This window comes from Ornithodoros turicata, chromosome 4, assembly GCF_037126465.1.
Source record: "Ornithodoros turicata isolate Travis chromosome 4, ASM3712646v1, whole genome shotgun sequence".
Lineage (NCBI taxonomy): Eukaryota > Metazoa > Arthropoda > Arachnida > Ixodida > Argasidae > Ornithodoros > Ornithodoros turicata.
Genome location: NC_088204.1, coordinates 49116881 through 49136838, shown reverse-complemented (window position 1 = coordinate 49136838; position 19958 = coordinate 49116881). Strand labels below are relative to the sequence as shown.

General features: G+C 43.7%; 1 protein-coding gene across 1 annotated transcript in view; it reads left to right on the top strand.

The window, feature by feature from the left end:
- The window catches only part of LOC135391509 (uncharacterized), an 85176-nt gene that overhangs the window by 1762 nt on the left and 63456 nt on the right, over positions 1-19958 (top strand). Inside the window, exons 2-6 of the mRNA XM_064621774.1 lie at positions 6108-6271; positions 6369-6508; positions 13826-13894; positions 13970-14130; positions 18215-18316. Coding sequence (XP_064477844.1) covers positions 6108-6271; positions 6369-6508; positions 13826-13894; positions 13970-14130; positions 18215-18316 — 636 coding nt within the window. The remainder of the gene's footprint in view (positions 1-6107; positions 6272-6368; positions 6509-13825; positions 13895-13969; positions 14131-18214; positions 18317-19958) is intronic.

Sequence of the window (19958 nt, the reverse complement as noted above, 5' to 3'; positions counted from 1 at the left end):
GTGACTGGAAAAGTCAGGGAATTGTCAGGGAATTTGGCTAAAAAGCAGCTGAAGTCAGGGAAAATCGCAGACAAGTGCCGTGATGATGCGCGGCGAATCGTGAGTGCCGACCGGTGGTTGAGAGGCGATGCCGCAGCAACGTTACTGGGAGTAGCAGTTCACCAGTATGACAAGCTCTGACGCAGAAAAGTAGGGTAGCCTCACTAATACTTAATAAATGGTCTGTTTTATGTTGGATCTGGTATCAAAACGTATGAGCAGGCACCAAGTTCCCTTTTGTTTTTGTCAGGGAATTTGCTTGAAATAGTCAGTGAAAACCTGGAATAGTCAGGGAATTTGAAGGCTGCAGTTTGGTAGACACCCTGATTACTAACTACGTTTCCCCTGGTGGTGATCTCCGAAGATTCCCGAAACAACCTTCTGTGTGTGTAGTATTCACACATAAGCACGGTAGTGTCCTTGAAGCAAGGCTGGCAACCTTTACGATCCCGTAAATGATCCACCAGTTCCGAAGACCCATCCATTCTTTCAACGTTTGCTGCATGTTCCCTAATCCGGTCATTGAGGCTCCGGTGTGTCTAGCCGATGTACACTAAGCCGCACTCAAGCGGAATAGAATATACAACGTTCTGCTTGCAAGGAACAAAAGGCTTCCTGTGCCTCACGCCATAAGATTCAGACTTAGAGCTGAAAGGGGTCAAATGACTTAATTTAAAGGTACTAGAAAAAAACAACTTTGATATTATAGAATTTAGCAACAGCAAGGATGTTGTATGCAACTGCATGGAAATAGGGAATTACAACAACATTACGAGAGTTTACATCATTGCATGGTCCACGCTGTGAACTTTCAAGCAATTTCATGGTCCTCTTTGCAATCAATTGGCTGTCATACCCGGCCTCCGTGAGTCTCTCACATTGCTTCCGCAAACTACCCCAGACGAAACGAAAACAACTTTTCTTCGTTGCAGCATTCAAGAGGGATGAACAAACACCGAAGTTGACAAGTTTAGAATGTGCGCTTGAGTAGGGCAGGGCCGGCTTGCTTGGTGCAGTTTTATTTTCCATATGACCAACAAAAAACCGGGTTACAATGAAATGTCAGGTCCAGAAACCTCAGCATCCCTTGAGAAGGTTGCTCTACACAAAACTTCAACTCGGGTGCTACTGCACTAACAAACTGTAAGGTCGAATCCGCACATATTGAACCAGCATCAGAGGTAACAATGATGTCATCAACAAACCGACAAATCAAAATACGCCTTTGACTTCCACAACTCGTAGGCTTGCCCAGCTCGATATCCAATCTATTTAGATAAATTTCCAATAAGACAGGAGCAACCGCGAAGCCAATTTCTGAACGAACATACAATTGTCAACAAAGATAACAGTAGGTTTCAAATAACACTCTAGAATACCGAGGAAATGTATTCTAGACTCTAGAGTGTTATTTGAAATCTACGCCTGTGCCTCAATGACCAGATTAGGGAACATGCAGCAGACGTTGAAAGAATGGATGGGTCTTCAGAACTTGTGGATCATTTACGGGATCGTAAAGGTTGCCAGCCTTGCTTCAAGTACACTACCGTGCTTGCGCGGGAACGCTATAGTAATGCGTCTTTTATCCCTCTCACACCCCTTTGAAGATTTTTAGATTTGAAGTTGAAATTAACCAGTAAATTATTGCTGTGTGAGAACTTACGTGTGTCGTCTTCTGTGTCCGTGTCTCTCGGTCTTCTTCGCAGACAGAATAGGCTGCTGCTGGAAAGGGATAGAAAATAATTGGGGGCATTGGAACACGTGTTACAAAAGGCGTAGATATCGCTGCAGCCAGTAGAGTGTTCCGAGCAGTCTGGTTATGCAAAAAAAAGTACTTATTGTATTTGTCTTTGTGCCTGCGTCATCCATTTCTTGTTGCAACTCATTCGTTCTTGACGAACTGAAATGGAAACATCAGTGGGAGTCTATAGCTGGAGAACAGCGGACAGAAGCAGAAGTACTGGCAAGAGATTTCCATGCCGATAGTCGGTGCACCGTGTTTGTTGTCTGGTCACCAGATTGCATTTATGCAAGGTTATACTGCATGTCTTTCAAGTGATACCTGTTGCATATGTTATGCCAGCCTATACTAGCTGGCACTTATGACGAGAAATACCGCCCGGGGCCGTGAACACAGGCTTTGTGCCAGCTCCTAGGCTGCGTTGAGAAAACGCCGTTTGCGGGTGGGCCCGACGTTTCTCCTTCAGGGATGACGTCCAGTCCAGAAAAATAGGGTATTACGAGTAACGCTGTATAGGAAAGTGCAGCTTTAATTTTGTACAATTTGATATTTTTTCATATTCCTTCATAGTCCAGAATCTGGAAGCTAAAAATTTTCTGTATGATCCAGAGGTGGAGAGTTTTCATTTTCCTGGGGGGGGGCAAGGGCGCACCGCGAAGTAAGTACTCTGGCGGGGGGGGGGCTTTGTTTATTAAGAAAAAAAAGAAAGGCAAGGTAAGCCAGATGGATGTCGGCTTGTTATTGCAAAAAAAAGAGAAAGGGGTAAGACAGAAGAGGCAAAGAAAAAAAAGAAAGCAAAAGGAAACAAAAAGAACGAAAGAAAAGGAAAAGAAAAATGACGAAAAAAAAAATAAAGCTGAAGAATCACACACTCTTGCGGGATCCTATGATGTATGCAGAACTGGTATAGAAATAAGAGGAAGAAAGAACAAAAAGAAAAAGAAAAAACAGAGAGAACGTAAACAGTGAACATGTGCACAACTGAAGGCATTAAGCCTTTGCAAACCGAGTGCAAAAAGAAGAAATTGCATTGAATCCTCTGTGTTTGACCCGAAATGCACGCAATATAATGATATAATATTTGACCCGGGTGCGCCGAGCCCCAAAGGTTGGTGTCAGTCTCTTTGCAGGACTTCCTGGGGGAGGCGCCCCCCCAAGTTTATGTTCTGGGGGGCCGAGGGCGGCGCCTATGGTATGATCTATGAGGGCTCCATGCGTCACTGACCAAAGCTTCTCAATCAGAGAAGTAAACAAACGATGTGAAAAGAAACAACTGACAAAAGCTCGGGCCTGATAATTCTTGGACAGCACTTGAACCAGGCCAGTTCCCAGAGTCAAAACGACTGTGAGGCCCTAACCGAGCCTGCAGGATGGGTCAGGTTCGAGTTTTCAGTGCAGCACGGCCCCTTGCAGTTCTCCACTATGCTATACATATTAATTAATTGTGTTTATTAATCATAGTCTTTTAGGGGAGGATAATTCCCTCTGTTAAATTATTGATCGAATGGCATTCTGAGCACAGTGTCGTACCAAAACTTTTGTTAGTTTAGTTTGTTTACATTCAGACATAATAGATCAGTTATTGTCCGGTTCTAAGGGACATCTGTACCCATTTATATGGGTTTGAAAAAGAGGTTTAACTGAAATTCAAATAACTCAGAAACATTAGCCTCTCCCGGCTGATTCTTCCGGTTAACTGGTTTGACGTACAGAATATGTGTGATTAAACTGTAGTTAGAATAGGAAGTTAAAACATTTTCTAGGAAAAGGAAGCATGCAGTAAGGACAACAATCACCTTTATTTTACAACAATAGCTGTATGAGGGAACTTGTTTCTCAAGGACGGCGTAGGTCCTGACTTCTTATTCGGAGCGCCATTGGTTGGCGCAGCAGCAAATCGGAGAGCACATGGGTCGTTGACAAAAGTTGTGTCCTTGCCAAAAAACGGCAGCCGTGAGGGGTACAAGTACAAGCGCCGTCAGTGTATCACACGCTATGTGGCAGCCATGAAGAGTGTGTACAACGTCGGCAGATAGGGAGTAGAGTGCTTGACATGCCGCTGGTAGAATGCAAATGGTACAGCACACCAAGGGGACAAGCAACCAGACGTGCATAGGCTGCACGACAACAACATGACCCAACAATGAGGGAAGCATGAGCAATGTGTGTGAGCAATACCACTCTGAGCCTCATCTTGCCCTTATTGCGCGTGCACGATACAGCTGTCGCTGTTACTTTTTTCTCCACTCCTTATTTACAGTTTTGGGGGCTGCACGCAACCAGTAAATAACATGCACAAACAGTACGAAAGAATGCATGTAATAAACTTCCACATACTCAGTCAGACAAGTGCCCACAGTCAAATACACCAGGTGTGATGTGCACTGGTTATCATTCGGCCATCATCAGCATCACGAACATCTCAGTGGACTGACAATAAGATTATAATTTGATTTCCTCAAACTGTCGTTTACCTACTGACAATAATTGATGATCATGACTGATGATGATCAGGAGTTTCTGTAGCACAAGAGCTGCTACGGCCATAATGGGCCAAGAAATGGTGAACGATGAAAATTCTACTGAAAAACTGCCAGGTTATGAATGATGCGTTAGAAGATGGATACACAAAGAATTGATGTGAGAGTAAGTAAATGTCCTTTTGAACTACAATGTCTCCAGATAACCAATATTGTTTTAAACAAATAATGCACACATGCAAAGGGTACAGGCCAAATACCACCCAGCCCCGGAGCTGGGTTAAGCAGAAAAAAAAAAAAACCTTTGGAATTACAGTAAAATGGCCTTGGAAATGGTATTCATGTGATGGACACGGAATAAGAACAGGGTGTCTACCAACCTGGAAGACCTGGAAAACAGGGAACTATCAGGAAATTTCGATTGACTGGAACAGTCAGGGGACTGTCAGGGAATTTGTCCAGTGAATGGGTGGACATGCATGCAAAGCCCTCTTTCCTGCCTCTGTCATACAGTTAAGGCATGATTGACTCTAACTTCTATGTATTATTCATCGCTTGGGGGAGGATTCATAAAACAGAGATCAAAGCCACAACAGCTAATTACCTGATAGCAAACTCGATATGAAAGGTCAACTCTGAGTCATAATTTTTAGTATTTCCAAAAGATTATTTGAACCAGTAATGGTATTTTCTTTGTTCGGTTCAGTAGTGGTTCAGTCCCAAGATGGAAGCAACAGTGTTGATTTGGTTCAGTTCAGCTCCAGTTAAGTCAAATAAGTTATGGTTATTTTTGGTTGAGATTTCGCTTTGATTTGACACTCGTTCTGAGTAGGTCGTGCTCTACGAGCCCTTTAGTAGTTCATCTCTCTGCATACCTTGTGTGTAGGCCTAATAATCGAGTCATTGTATTTCTTATTTCTACAAATCTCATTTATACTTTGCCTGTTGCTTTCATCTTAAATTTTACTTTGTGGTGTAGCTGCTTCGCTCAAATGGTGACAGGTCCATCTAATAATATTATCAAGTAAAGTACAAAAAACTAATGTCATGCAGACAAGCTTTGAATGCTCATAAAATGATTACATAATGGAAAATGGACATTACCTGGAGTCAACAACAATCAAATAAAGTTTCTCTTTAAATAAATAAAGTTAAACTCAGCTTTGAGCAGTTCTCTTAAAGGGGCACTAAAATGGAAAAACAAGTTCACTTGAAATTACGTTACACGCTATGTTAATTTTGTACTTGTTATCATAATTTAAAAGTTGGATTCCATTACGGAGCTACAATCGAAATTATACCGGGCTCTTTCTTGCTTTGCCGCTAACCAGTGAACGTCTTTTCAGCTCGTGCATCAGTGTAGCCCATGCTGTGCGTGCCACGCCATGGAGCAGTCCCGGTGAAAAACCTAGTGCACGTTGCGAAGCGGACTGGCGTCGCTGTCCGATGGACATAAATGTTGCCAGTGGAACATTCGTGATAACTGTTTTGAGCTACAATTCAGTGAATCAGTATTGAAAAATGCAGCAGTGTGCATCATGCCGTGCATATACGGAACACTATGATCGGACCCATTCCAAATCCACACGACCACGATTGGATTGGATGCTGCCAATTTTTGCCTCCTGGTGATCCCATTAAAGGCCGCTCTGTTTCCATTGCGATTTTCTTCTAAACGGCTGCGCTGTGTAAACAAATTTTGCTTGCATTATACTAATTGAAACATGGACTTTCATTTGAGAACAAGTTGTTTTTGCATTTTAGTGCCCCTTTAAGTACTTTGCTGACAGCTAGTCTCACTTCACAAAAGTATCTCCTTTTTAAGTCTCGTTGTTTGTTTTCTTTAGGCTTCCAGAAGTTCCTGAAGATACAGCAGAAAGCAATCCACTACTGAAGTATACAGCATTGCCTGAATATAATAGCCTAACTGGGGAAAAGTGCTTTCGTGCCATCGGAAAGCTTATCATCGAATTTGAATATGGTCTTTGTAAACTTGAAGATGACATACGTGGTAAGAACTGCAAGCGTTAATTATGGTGACTACAAGTTTGCGAGCTTTTCTGGTGCCTTACTTTTTGTCCTCTGTATACTTTTGTCCGCCCTTGAAGATGGCAGCTATGTCAAAACATTTGAATCTGTTATGGATCCACTGGAAAGGTTGGTTGCTCCATTGGATTTTGCTTGGAGTGCACTTCGAAACTTGTATCTCATCAACAAAAGTAGAGACATTGAGGAAGCATACAACAAAGTAAGTATCTCACTTGGACGAACCCCTCAGTTACAACACATTTTGCAAACACCTCTGAAAGTTTGAATTTATACCTCATAAAGCTGTAACATGCCCAGGAAATTACTAAAGGAAAAATGGTTTTTCTCTGTTCTCCCTGTGTTTCGGTACATGCAAATGCTTTATTAGCCAACCTGGTAACAAAACATTCAGAGCAGTCCACTTGTGCACTCTATCATCATAACACTTTGCAGATGTATTTACTCGCATAATCAGTGCACCCCTCTATTGTGCTCCCAAATATTCGAAAGCTTTTCTGCGTATTTAACACACCCTGACCTAATCAACACAGCTGGCACGTATCAAGCAGCAACGTCCACAGTAGGGCAAGAGAGAGCCACACATTGCTGTTTCAGCCACCAAGGAGATCAAGACATTGAGTGTCTGGAGCAGACAAAGCCCTCAGTTATGCAGTGTGTTGGCATAAATACAGTTTCAACGCATATATATTGTGTCCTTGGCATTTTTGGCTTCCGGAGCTCTGTGAAAAGCTCTTGCCATTTAGTTGAACCAGTCAGAGACGAGCTCACGGGGCACAATATTGGCTTGCAGTGATCCCAGGAAGACTGCCGTTGGGATATGATCCAACCGTTGGATGTCTCTGTCAACAGACCCTTAAAGAAGCACAGAGAGCACTCATTCAATACCCTTTTTTTAAAGCCAAGCCATGAACCTGCCTATTAAAATGCACTATGCGAAGTGATTCATTTGACAGATGCATAAATACAGCAGAATTTGATATTAAAAATCACAACCGCACACAACGGTGGCAATGCCTGCAACTAGCCTCCCGGATCGCTTTGTTGTCATTATGGTAGTATAGCCCACTGATTGGTGTAGAGAAACGTCATCTGCTACACTGAGGGAACTGGGAGTAATAATGAAAAAAAATAGAGTAGTGAGCGCTGGCCCTGATTGGAGTGTGGTTGCTCTTGTGACGATAATGACAACACCAATGGTGTTTTTCATCCTCCTCGTTTCACCCTGCAGAGCTAGTTGAGTGGTAATGCACGCCTTGCACTAACTGGAATTTATTCAGCGCTTGACGGAACAGATCACTACTTATGGAGGGACCATGATTTGAGTGATGGGGAGACAATGCCAGTTTGGGGAATACAGACTGCAACACTTCAGAATAAGAGTAGCTGGAGTGTTGGTCAAGTTCTTTTTTTTTTCTTGCATAGTGTAGTGTAACTGGGCTGTGCCGGAGAGCAATATCAGTGGTGCCGCTCTCACCGTCCCAAAGTCCAAGGCACAACAACGCAGCCATTGTGGCTTGCGGCACGAACCATGTAGCATGAAATTTGTAACTCGTGTACCATGTAACCAAGAATAAACATATTACATGATGTCAGAAGTCAATGAACCTCGATGGAACGCTCAATCCCAACGAAACTGTGAGTAACTCTACTGCTACAACTATGACGGCCCTCCGAGTCAAGAACGAGCCATGATGGCGAACATGCTTACGCCTCCCGAGCCTTTCGATATGACAGGGGACCTGAGTGAATCGTGGAGAATATGGCTTAACGAATTCAAATTGTATTCCAAGGCCACAGGATTGTACACTCAGCCGAAAGGTGTTCAGACAGCCACTTTCCCAGTTGCGATAGGGAAACAAGCGCGAAGAGTCTTCACCACAATGAAGTTCAACGATGAGTCCAAGCGTGAGGACATCAATGCAGTCATTGCTAAATTTGAGGAATACTGCAAGCCGTCTTCGAACCTGACTTGCCGAGAACATGCGTTCAGTTCCTGCGATCAAAAGCCCGGAGAAAAATTTGACGATGGCTGACCATGCTGAGAACCCTAAAAGAACCACGTTCATTCGAGGGAATGGAAGACCGCATGCTTCACAGTAGAATTATACTGGGCATGAACGACAAGGTACTGCAACAGAAAATAATTGCAGAAGTCATTGACCTTGACAAGTTGATTCGCATGTGCCGAAGCAGTGAGCTGAGTCGCGATCAGTGTGGTGAAATGCAAGCCGCGAAAGCCAGCGCCCCGCAACAGGAAGTCAATGCTTTGAAAGAGCCTTGCAAGTGCTGCGGTTACTTGATCCACAGAGGGAAAACCTGCCCAGCAAAAAGGAAAAAAATGTAGGAGCTGCAGCAAGTTTGGGCACTTCAACAGAGTGTGCAGGTTGAAGTCGAAAAACAGCAAAAGGAGAAACTGCATGGAATAGCAGACGATGATGTGGAACTGCAATTGGAATTTTTCATCGGCTCCCTGGACACAGCACACAAAGGTCCTTGGGTTGTAACGGTGCATATTGAGGGACTGAAGACACAAGTAAAAATAGACATGGGGGCTACGTGCAACGTGATATCGACTAGCACTCTGCCATCTATCACAGAAAAGTGCTTTGATGCCCATGAAATTCAGCTGACCTCGTTTTTCGGACATCGTGTTGCCTCAGTAGGAGAAATTGTCCCATTAGTTTCCACTGAAAGAGGTTCAGCACCAGTAACTTCCATAGTTGTGTCACAAAAGGTTCCAACTACTTTCAGCGGAGATGTCGGAGAAGCCTTTGGCCTCATCTCAAGAGTTGCCACAGTAACATCACAAGACGCAAAAGCAGAATTTGAGGATGTGTTCCTGTAGCGTTGTGCGAGCGTGTAAAGTCCGAGCTCAAGAAGGTGGAAAACAACGGCATCATAGTGCAAGTGACTGAGCCAGCAGCATGGGTCAATAATATTGTTGTCGTCACCTGTGGAGATAAACTGAGAATCTGTATGGATCCCAGAGACCTGAACCAAGTCCTCATGAGAGAGCATTATCGAATGCCTACAGTGGACGACAGCGCCACCCATTTGCATGGCGCTAAGTAATTTTCAACGTTGGACGCCTCCTCAGGTTTTCGGCAAACTAAGCTGGATAACCGAAGCTCACACCTCTGTACATTTGCAGCACCTTTCGGAAGATATCGTTTCACACGAATGCCGTTCGGGATCTCATCTGCTCCAGAAGTGTTCCAGCGGGCAATGTACCATATTTTTAAGAACACACCAGGGATGGAAATAGTGATGGACGATATTCTCGTGTGGGGTACCACGAGAGAAGGACATGACAAAAGACTACGAGCAGCGCTTGAGAGGTAAACTTAGTCCTCAATTCATCCAAATGTCAAATTGGACGCACCGAAGTGAAGTATATGGGACACATATGAAGATGTTTCAGGTGCGGTAAATCCGGACATTTTTCACGGGTTTGCCGATCTGCGGCTGGGTTGTCTAGTGCGAAGCGCACGGACATCACCTTTCCATATTGTGTGACATTCAAGGACGTCCGGAGGCTCAGCATTGTTTGACCACTCCCCACGACAACAGACATGGAGGCACCGTGTGAAGTGTTGGACGACGTTGTCTCACAGACTGTCATGTCTTCATCACACTCGAACGTGCAGGCAAAATCTGGAATGGCACGCCTTCAGACAGTCTCGGTTTGGGCAGTAGGACATGTAAGCAAGAAGCGAATTCGGCTGCTCTTTGACACGGGTAGTCAACAAACATTTATACGTCATTTATACACCATCAGCAGTACCTTATTGGTCTTACAGAGACGAGATCCACACAGAAGATGGGTTAGTACTGCGATCGAACAGGCTCATTGTGCCAACGAAACTTCGTCCAGACATTGTAAGACTTCTACATGCCTCCCACCGTGGAATGGAGAAGATGCAGCTCAGAGCTCGAGACGCCATATACTGGCACGGTATGACTGACGATATAGGGCACATTGTAGCGTCATGCAGCCTATGCCAACAGTATCAGAAGAGGCACGTTCCAGAACCAATTGAAGGTCACGGTATACCGGCCCTACCCTGGCAGACAGTGGGAATGGACTTATTCACATTGGACAGGCAACAGTAAATCACAATGGTAGACTACTTCTTTTACTACATTGTGAAACTTATGACTGTCGCCAACGCAAGAAACGTCATATCGTTTTGCATGGAAGTCTTCGCAACTCACGGGTTGCTGCAGAAGATCATATCAGATAACGGACCCCCATTTTCAAGTTTCGAATTTAAGGAATTGACGAAGCAGCAGGACATCAGTCGCAGCACGTCAAGTCCGTATTATCCAAGGGGGAATGGAATGGCGGAGTGAAGTGTGCAGGAAGTCAAGAAGCTTATGCAAAAGCATAAGTATGTCAGTGGACTCCTGGAATAGTAGTCTGCACGTCAACGGTGCCTGGATCCTACGTACTATGCAGCGATGATGGGTCCACATTAAGGATGAATCGCCAGGACATACGACCTTCTTATATTGCCATACTGAACGCAAAGGAAGGCATGGTGTGTCACGGACCACCGAAAGTGACAACATGCCAGGCGTCGCCTGACATTCACGCACCACAAAGAGGGACTAGAATGCAGAAGGAAGTGTTGCGTTTCCCGAATTAAAGAAGGGAGATGTAATGCCACCGGGCTGCGCCGGAGAGCAACACCAGCACCGCCGCTCTCACCGTCCCAAAGTCCAAGACACAACAACGCAGCCATTGCGGCTTGCGGCACAAACCATGTAGCACGTAACTTCTAACTCGTGTACCATGTAACCCATGTAACCAAAAATAACCATATTACACATACTAATGCTTCCTTCCCGTGGCGCTATCCCGTAGTGGTGTATTGATGAAGATCAGGTTGCAATAATTGAGGAACGTTTCTGTAGTGATTATTGCTACCACATGTTTATCAAACACTCAATACAGTATAACCTCACTAATTTGATCTTTAATTCGAAATTCTGGTTAATTTGAAGGATTCCTGCTGTCCCGTCTTCGTGTACTGCAATCTGACTGCATAATTTGAAGAAAGCTGCCCACTTAATTTGTAGGTTTCCTACCGAATATCATCATCTTCCGTAGGCTTCTAACCCACGCAACGATGACCTGCCATAAAAACCACGTACTTGCTAACTTCTCCTTCCCAGCCACCAATCCCGTGGAGTAACCTCCTCGCGCTTCCTTGCCTGCCAGTGTCCCTGCTGTGCTGCCATAACGGATTATGTGAACGCGTTTTGGCTTGTTTTCGTTTCGGGCTTGTGTTGAGAACCACTTCGAAGTTCACTTCTTGCCTGTGAGCTGTGGAGACAGCCCGTGGGTGAAGTACAAGGCGCTGACGATGAAAGAAAAAGTGGCATCGCAGCCGCGAGATCTGCAACGTGCTGTAAGCTCCTGCCGGTGATGCAAGCTCCGAGGAGGGCTTGGCATCTTTCGAAGAGTACACCAGGATAGAAGGCACAGAACAGACCTGCTCCGCAAGTCTCACTCGGGACGTCGTTCTGAACATGGCTTGCTCAAATGAATGGAGTGACGATGGCGGTGATGCGGTGCGCGTGCAGCGACATCGTCAACTTTGTAGCCCATCTTGAACAACAGTGATGTGTGATGTCATTTTCGGAAAGCGGCAGACGAAGATAGCTGAGTTCTTCGGCAAATAAATATATTTTCCTTCACCATGTGCCAAGGTTCGCTTAATTCGAACACCCACCTAATTCAAAATTTTTTCGCCGTCCAGACGACTTGGAATTAACGAGGTTCTACTGTATTGTGTCTGCTGTGTCAGTGCCACAGACTGTGTATATCATAGATTGAGAAGTTACCCGTCAAAAAGAACTCGTTACAAGTTAAGTTACCGTGTGAAAAATGTAACTAAGTTAATAACGAAGTTCTTCAGCCTGAAATGTAACTCGCAGTTACTGAGTTACTTAAAAAAAAGAACGAGTTACTTCCAAGTTACTTGGGAGTTGGGACACAAAATAGCATTACGAAGGTGCAGCGCACGTGAGCAGTTGAGTTAGACCCTGAGTTGCCTGCGGAGGAGTGCAACACGCTTAGATCGTTTTCGTTTATGTCCAACAATGGACCTCTCCCTGTTTGTAAACAAATGACGTCATAGTGTTCGACAGCGCCACAAATTTAGTAGAATTGAACTACGCTCGAAGCTGGAGGTGAACAAGGTCGCACACGAAAGCCACGGTCTTGAGGGGATTACGATATGCTCCCTTAAAGGGACGCGACCCTCGGTCCTGCTTTTCTTTCAATGGGAGGCAGCGAACAAGTGCCCGTTCGTGGAACCCAGCCCTCTCCTTCCGATTTGTTTCGGTTCAGTCTGTCTACCAATGTCATGATGACGTTTCTGTGGTAGAGGGCTACTCGAACGCTTTGCATCTTACTCCCTGTGGGCGCACAATGGTTCAGCTTCATTTCAATGGCAGCGGTTCTTACTTCCTGAATAAAATACTGTCATTGATTGAATATCACGTTTTATGGTAAAAAAATGCCATGAAGGAACCGGAGAGAAAGCAAGAAAATATGTGGATGTGAGTGAAAAGCGAGTTAAAAGTAACTTGGAACTTAACTTAAGTTACTTTGGCAAAGTTACCTGAAAAAGGAACGAGTTCCTCTGAAAGTTACCACGGCACAAAAGTACCGAGTTAAGTTACAAGTTACCAAAAAAAGGAACTTAGTTACAGCAACGAGTTACTTGTAACGAGTTACCTCGAACTCTGGTGTATATAACTATGTCATGAAAACACACACGTGACTGAAAAACAATCCGGCGCATCACGAAATTCGAACCACGGCAAGAACGCTGCTGCCAACAGCCACTACAGTCACCCCTGAGGAAGGAGCCGAACTGGCTCCGAAACGTCGGGTATCCCCGTCCTGTAACTTGGTTGGAGATTTTCATTACTATCATAGTTCTCACCCAACCAGACACACTTGTGTCGAATATGTTCACTTTCAAGTCTTCTAAGAGAGTATTCAGAGTTTGTCACCGTTCTCCCCTTCCTTTCTCCTTGCTTCACCACTGCATCCTTGCATGCGTCAAATGGCTTCTAACTCTGAAAACAATTTTTTGGCTCCTTAAATTCTTTGCAATTGAAATATTTTAAATTTCTGCTACAAGTCCATGTTCCCTCATAAAGGCTGTTGCTCTGGCAGCCCTCATATATTCCAAGGTGCACAGAAATTTTGGTTGAGTTCACTTGGACATAAGTCTTCATCTTAAATTTTTTGCTGTTATCTTTCCCTCTTGCTTGTATGCTCATGTACGTTCGGATCAATTCTTTTTTCTTGCATGTCAAGTGTTTGGGAGCTGGGAACTAGTCAAGCTAGCTGTAGCTTTTTTTTCCCAGTTTTCCCAATCAAATATTATTTGATGTAATGAACATTCAATTCAATAAGTGTGACCTTATTCCACAATTTTCTTACTGTAAACATCCCTAATTGGTCAACTCATCATCTACTAATAAAATTACGCAGTTACACCTCAGAGTCCAACGTGCCCGTGCAAAGAAGTTTCAAAGTCTTCCCATCTACCATGCTGTAAAAGTGAGTATATCTTCTGTGTTAATTGCTCAGCAGTCTTCCAGCGTGTACTTACACATGCTTACATTGTCTTCATAGGAATTGCTAGTTGACAAGAATTTGTACAACGAGATGCAGCATCAAGTGATCCAGAAACATTGCTTAGAGTCACGTCTGATGGGAATTGATCTGTCAGTGTCAGACTCGAAGTATCTTGGCACAGTTTTACAAAAGATCGCCAGTGAGTCAGCAAAATTTAGGTGAGCATTGTATGGACCACTGCTATCCATTTTTAAGAAACTTGTAGGTTTTGGGATACAGACATTTCGATGTAATTTTACAGTGACTTTTCTTACTTTTGAAAGGTCACACATTATGCACATTTTGTCATTGAAAAGTTATCAGTTGAGCGTGGATTTTCATGCACGTACATGTTCTTTTTTTCGATGTGGTTTTGTATCTGGCCGATGAAAAAATACTTTTGGTTTGGGTTCGATAACAAGGGTTCTATGGTGGATTGTAAGTGCATGAAAAATGCATGGTATTTTGCCATATTTTCATTAACCTTACAAAGACGGGCGGCATTCGCATTTTAATTGCTGTGATGCAGTGCTAAAAGCAAAGCCATGATGAAACAAGCCTGAGCATGGGCAACACACGTATGTTCGTGTTTTTCGTGTTGCCCATGCTCAGGCTTGTATTGTGTGTTGTGTCATCTTTGTTAGCTCCGTGGCACTGGGTGGTTTTAGCAATTTTAAAGAGCAACACCTGTTCTCCTCCTGCCATAGCAACTGTACGAACTCTGTGTGAAATATGAGGCAGACAGAGCATTGCCGGATTGTTGGATTTCTTTCCTATTTCTACTGCTTTATTTCTACCCTGATTTCATGAGAGTAAGGTTGGCACAGCACAGCAACGTAGATGAGGGACAAGGACAGAGGAAGACACTGCAGTGTGACTTAGACAAGCCGTGACTTTGATTAACTTTGCATACCATTTTGTTCCTGGAGTCCATTAAAGGAGCATGGAACGACTTTTAAAAACATTTGTCAGGAGAAGTAGGAATTAGGACTAGAAGCCCTGGGATATATACACACGTGCACAAAAAGTATGAGAGCAGCGCGCAATCCTGCTGCACAAGAAGGCTTTCAATCTCAGAGCGGGTCAGAAATGCTCCTTCCCTCGGCTACCAGTCACCCAACAGTGAGGCCTTCTTATTTTCTTTATTTCTTTTTGCAGTTGCATTTTGTGCTGCCAGTCCCACATCTGGACTGGTCGCTTTCGCTAGCAGACGATTCTCAGCAACCAGTGAACAGTGCTCACAGACTTTATGTAACCCCATGCCAGGAGTAGCAGGGGTGAGATTGCAGCCATTGCATGCACACTTGTAAACTAATTTTCTCAGGAAATTTGCACTTCCCAAACGAAATATTTTGTGTGGCGGTTCCTAAAGGTAGTGTGTTCATATCATACGGTAAAAGAACATATGTTCCAAGTGCCTTCCATGCTCCTTTAGCCCAATGACATAAACTCTCGTCTTATTGGAGCTGCAGTAACAATGGGTTCATAATGGTACTGCAGCAAAAGACGAGGACAGAAAGTTTAAGCATGAAGTAGACAAGATGCCTGCAGACTCACAACTGGTGAAATTTTAATCAACAACATCTATATATACAGCCCTAGGTAGGTTATGCCCTCATCAATCGTTGTGCTAGTGTTCTATTCATGTGAGCGTAACCAGGGTTGTTTAGTTACTTTTCAAAAGTAACTAAGTTAGAGTTACAGATACTCAGCTTCAAAGGTAATTAAGTTACAGTTAGAGTTACTGACAGAAAAAATACTGAGATACAGTTACAAATACCTTGGAAAAGTATCCAAGTAGGGGTGGAGTTACTTTTTGCAATTCTGCACGCAGACCATATCTTTCACCTTTGGCTCATAATAGGTGTCACTCTAGAGCCGCAGAGACATCCCTTCTTTGGTAATTGTGCGTAATTGCAGGCAACACATTGAAAGGAACACCTAAACTGGGGATAACTGAGACAGGGACAAAAATTGGCTCACTGAGCAACAAATAAACATTTCAATTGCCAAAAAATGGCACTGATCCATGGACTGAATATCTTATGCCCCGACTAGTTCTCTGTGTGACTGCGATTCTGGTGGGTAAATTATATGAAATGTACACAATGAATACAGTACATCACACAAGCAAAAAATGTGCAGCACAGCACTGTCTATGCTCTGCAAACACAACACACCACTGAAGTATAATGTGCCTCAACAGTGCCTGTATTCGCGCACTTGTTTGAAAATCACACAATTTGTTCACCCTGTGCATTCATCACAAGAGAGTTGCGAGGAACAAGGAATGTCACGTGAGAGTACGAGGGCGTGAGCACGTGCAGCAAGGGCAAGGAGGAGTGGAGCTCGTGCCCGGTGTCGGCTAGGGAGCCTCGACGGGTTGCTGCAGCTTCTCACGCGCATGGAGGATCCCTAGTGTCGGCGCGCCCTTCGCGCCACCTCCTCCTTGGCGACAGTGTTTAGTCGTTTTTACTCAAAAAGACAGATACAAAGTTAGTGAAAAAAGTAATTAAGTTACAGTTAGAAGCGCGTGTTTGAAAATGTATCTAATATTTCCTCAAGATACACAAAAAGTATCTGAGTACACATACTCAGATAATTTTACTAAGTTACTTAACCACCCTGAGCGTCACCTACCTAGGGCTGTATGTATAGATACCATTATGAACCTGTACCAACTCCCCCTACACAGTCGTTCCATAACAATGGGGACAGCATGCCTTCCACTAACTTTTTAAAATTTTGTGAAGAAAAAAAAAAATAGGTGGAAGACATGGTGCCCCTATTGTGGTTGGTGCTGCAATAAAACTAGAGTTTATGTCAGTGGGTTAATGGACTCCAAGAATCCATAGTGTGCAAAGTTTATCATAAGTCACAGTTTGTAGAATGTCAAAAAGGAAATACAACCATTGGGGAGATTCTGGAAGCTTTCCTCATCTCTGAACATTGGAGAGAACGCTGCATCAGCAGCACATCTTTGGCCCTAACGTCTCCTCAATTACGCTTTTTGAGACACAACACATGTTGATTTTTGGCCTTTCCTGGCTCTAATTTTGTCTCAGAGAATAACCTGGTTCTCTTCACTTTTGCCTTGCCCTGTCTTTCCATTTGTGTAATACATCGAGTTATTCTCTTTTCCTTGTTACACTGAATATATCTTCGGTTGTGAGTTTGTGGTTATCGGGTATTGTCTTCCTTCGTCTTTATCCCTCATTTATGTTTCTGCACTATGGTAATCTTATCTGCGTACCAACTGTCCCACGTGTCCACATTTCATGAGAGTGAGCCTTGCAGTGGCTTCGTGACTTTTCTTGTTTATGTAATGTACATGCATAGTACTCAAGATTGGATTCAGTATTCAAGTGTGCTCACTTTAGCTGTTGATGATAGCAACAAAAGACCCAGTACAATCAAAGTGTACTAGTAAAATAGGGCATTTTCTGACCACCTGATGCAAGACATAATGAAGTGCACGCATTTTGCTATTTGCACTGGAGAACAAAAAGGACATCATTGAAGTCTAATTGGGAAACAATGTAACTGCAGTCTAAACATTCACCTTTGGTCTCATGGGTGGGGTGGAAGATGCAGTATCACTTAAGAACTTTGAAAAGTCATTGCTTATCACATAATTTGAAATAGGTGCTTTTCATTTTCCTGTGCCACACTGCACATGCGTGGCATGCTCATTGCAGCCATTGCATTATTTCCAATAAAGCTTGCTGTTATCACTAATAATAATAATAATTGGGAGTTAAATCTACACATAAGGTGAATCCACCCACACTTGTGTTGTGTAGTTACATGTGTCACGGATCGCAGGGTAGGACTGGGGATAACTTGGACCACTTGGGGTTCTGTAACGTGTGCAGGAAATCTTCAACACACAGTGCTGGAAGCAATGTTTACATCTCCCACATTGCTACCATCCTCAGCTGGGATCAAACCCGCTATCTTGAGCTCGGCAAACCAGCACATTACCGACTACCATGTCTTCAACCATTGCTTCCATGCACTGTGGTAATAAATTTCTGAATGCAAAGTGTTGCACTGCTGCCTTTCTTCCTTCCTTTTATTTTTTCTTTTTGTCTTTCTGTGTTGATTGTCTCATACTTTCATCAATTTTTGTCCAGAGCGTTATGTTGAATTGTGCTGAAAAATTAACCAGACAGTTCTGGTGACGTGGTTGAAACTACCATTGAACTGAATATTTCAATTGCATACAACTACAGCAACATTTATCCCTCGTTCATGGCATAGGGAGAAGCTGAGCAAGTCTTCTGCGCAATTCAAGCACAGTGTGGATGGTGACATCGTGAAACACCTGCCAGACAGCCTCATCAAGAAGCTAGCTGTTGACAAGTGCGTTGCAATGGTCATTCTATGAGAAATACTGTGCAGGACACAGAGAGATAGGTCATTGAAAATATCCGGTTTAAACGTGACAAAACAGCTCACGTCTTATAAGTAGGGTCTGGGGTTTTCAGGCTTTACCCAATTTCTCTCCGAATTAGGGGTGCTTTTTATCGCGTGACCCAGAACCACAACGCACGATTGTGGTAGTAAGAGAGAGGAACTGACTACCGACAGAAGGAGGAGACACCGGGTGAGTTCCTGAACATATATAACTTACCTCAGGTGAAGCGTTCTACTCGAAGCACAGTTTCAAAACTGGGTCCAGTTACTCGGTGACATCGGTACCTTCATTTCAAAACTAGGTAGAGTAAACCAGTGAGTTAACTGTGTCAACTGACGCTCTCAAGGTCGGTAGGGATGGGAAAGATCGAGTAGTGATGTCATGCCTGCTGTGTCTCCTCTTTTTTGGAAACTTAGAAACGAAACTGGGCCAACATACCATGGGAATAGCTAATCCCTTCAGGAGCACGAAGTCGCTGGATGGCCCACCACAACACCGTTCGAAAGCAAGCAAGCTGGGGTAGTTGTTTCATTGCGTGTTTTGTGACTTGGTTTTAGAAACAAGCAGTATTCACTTTTGCAGTTGCCAAAGGAAGTTTTACTTTCTTTTTCTAGTTCATTCATGCATTTCGTGCTTTGCCTATTTCTTTTGTATTCCATGTGTACAAGGTATGTAGTTGTCCTAGCAAAATTCATGTGATGCTGTATTGTTCCTTTTTTGTTTCCAGCTTCCTAAGCTGCTCCATAACGCACTCCCACTCATAAATTCTGTAAAAAGCTGCTCGCCTCCATACTTATTCGATAAGAGTGTACCATACGTTCCCAAACCTACCTGACCGGCTATATACACTAGGTTTACTCACTAGGACTCAAGAGGTGCACAAATGATTCAGCAGACACTTCCACATCTTTTGAATAGAGCTGATCTGGAACTGCTTGGGTCCCCCAAAAGTGTGTATTGTAAAATATGTATTGTAGTGGGAACACATCAAGTCCATGGAATGAAGCACTCTTTGGAATAAAACTTTAATATTCACAAGCTTTCGTGCAGAACCTGCACTTCATCAGGTGAAGACACAAATAACGTACAGCGGAACCGGGCTACTTAGCCTCACACACGTATAGTTTACCCGCCTGTTTATGTTAATTATCTACCCCCCCCCCCCCTCCCCACGTGTGACAGCACACTTGACAGAACCCCAAACACAGAATTTATTACTCACCCTCTGTGTATGCCTTTGTATTGTATTGCATTGAATTGTATCGCATAAAAAACCATTAGGCCATCATACTTTTTTTTTTTTCAATTATACTGAAACAACTGTGCAGGGTTGTATGATCAACTTTTTTCCCATCGACCCTGTCTGCGAGTTCCACTGTACGTATGGACATACAAAGAAAGCAGTTACACAAACACAACATTTCGGACGAGGTCTGTTCGTTGTCAAGTGAAGGGAGATTGTTAACTTGTCACCAGAAAGCACAGTCAATCGGAGGCGCAAAGACTGTGGTAGGGGATGAAGAAGATGTGTTGCATCACCCTTGTTCTTGGGGACACAGAGGGTGGGTAATAAATTCTGTGTTTAGG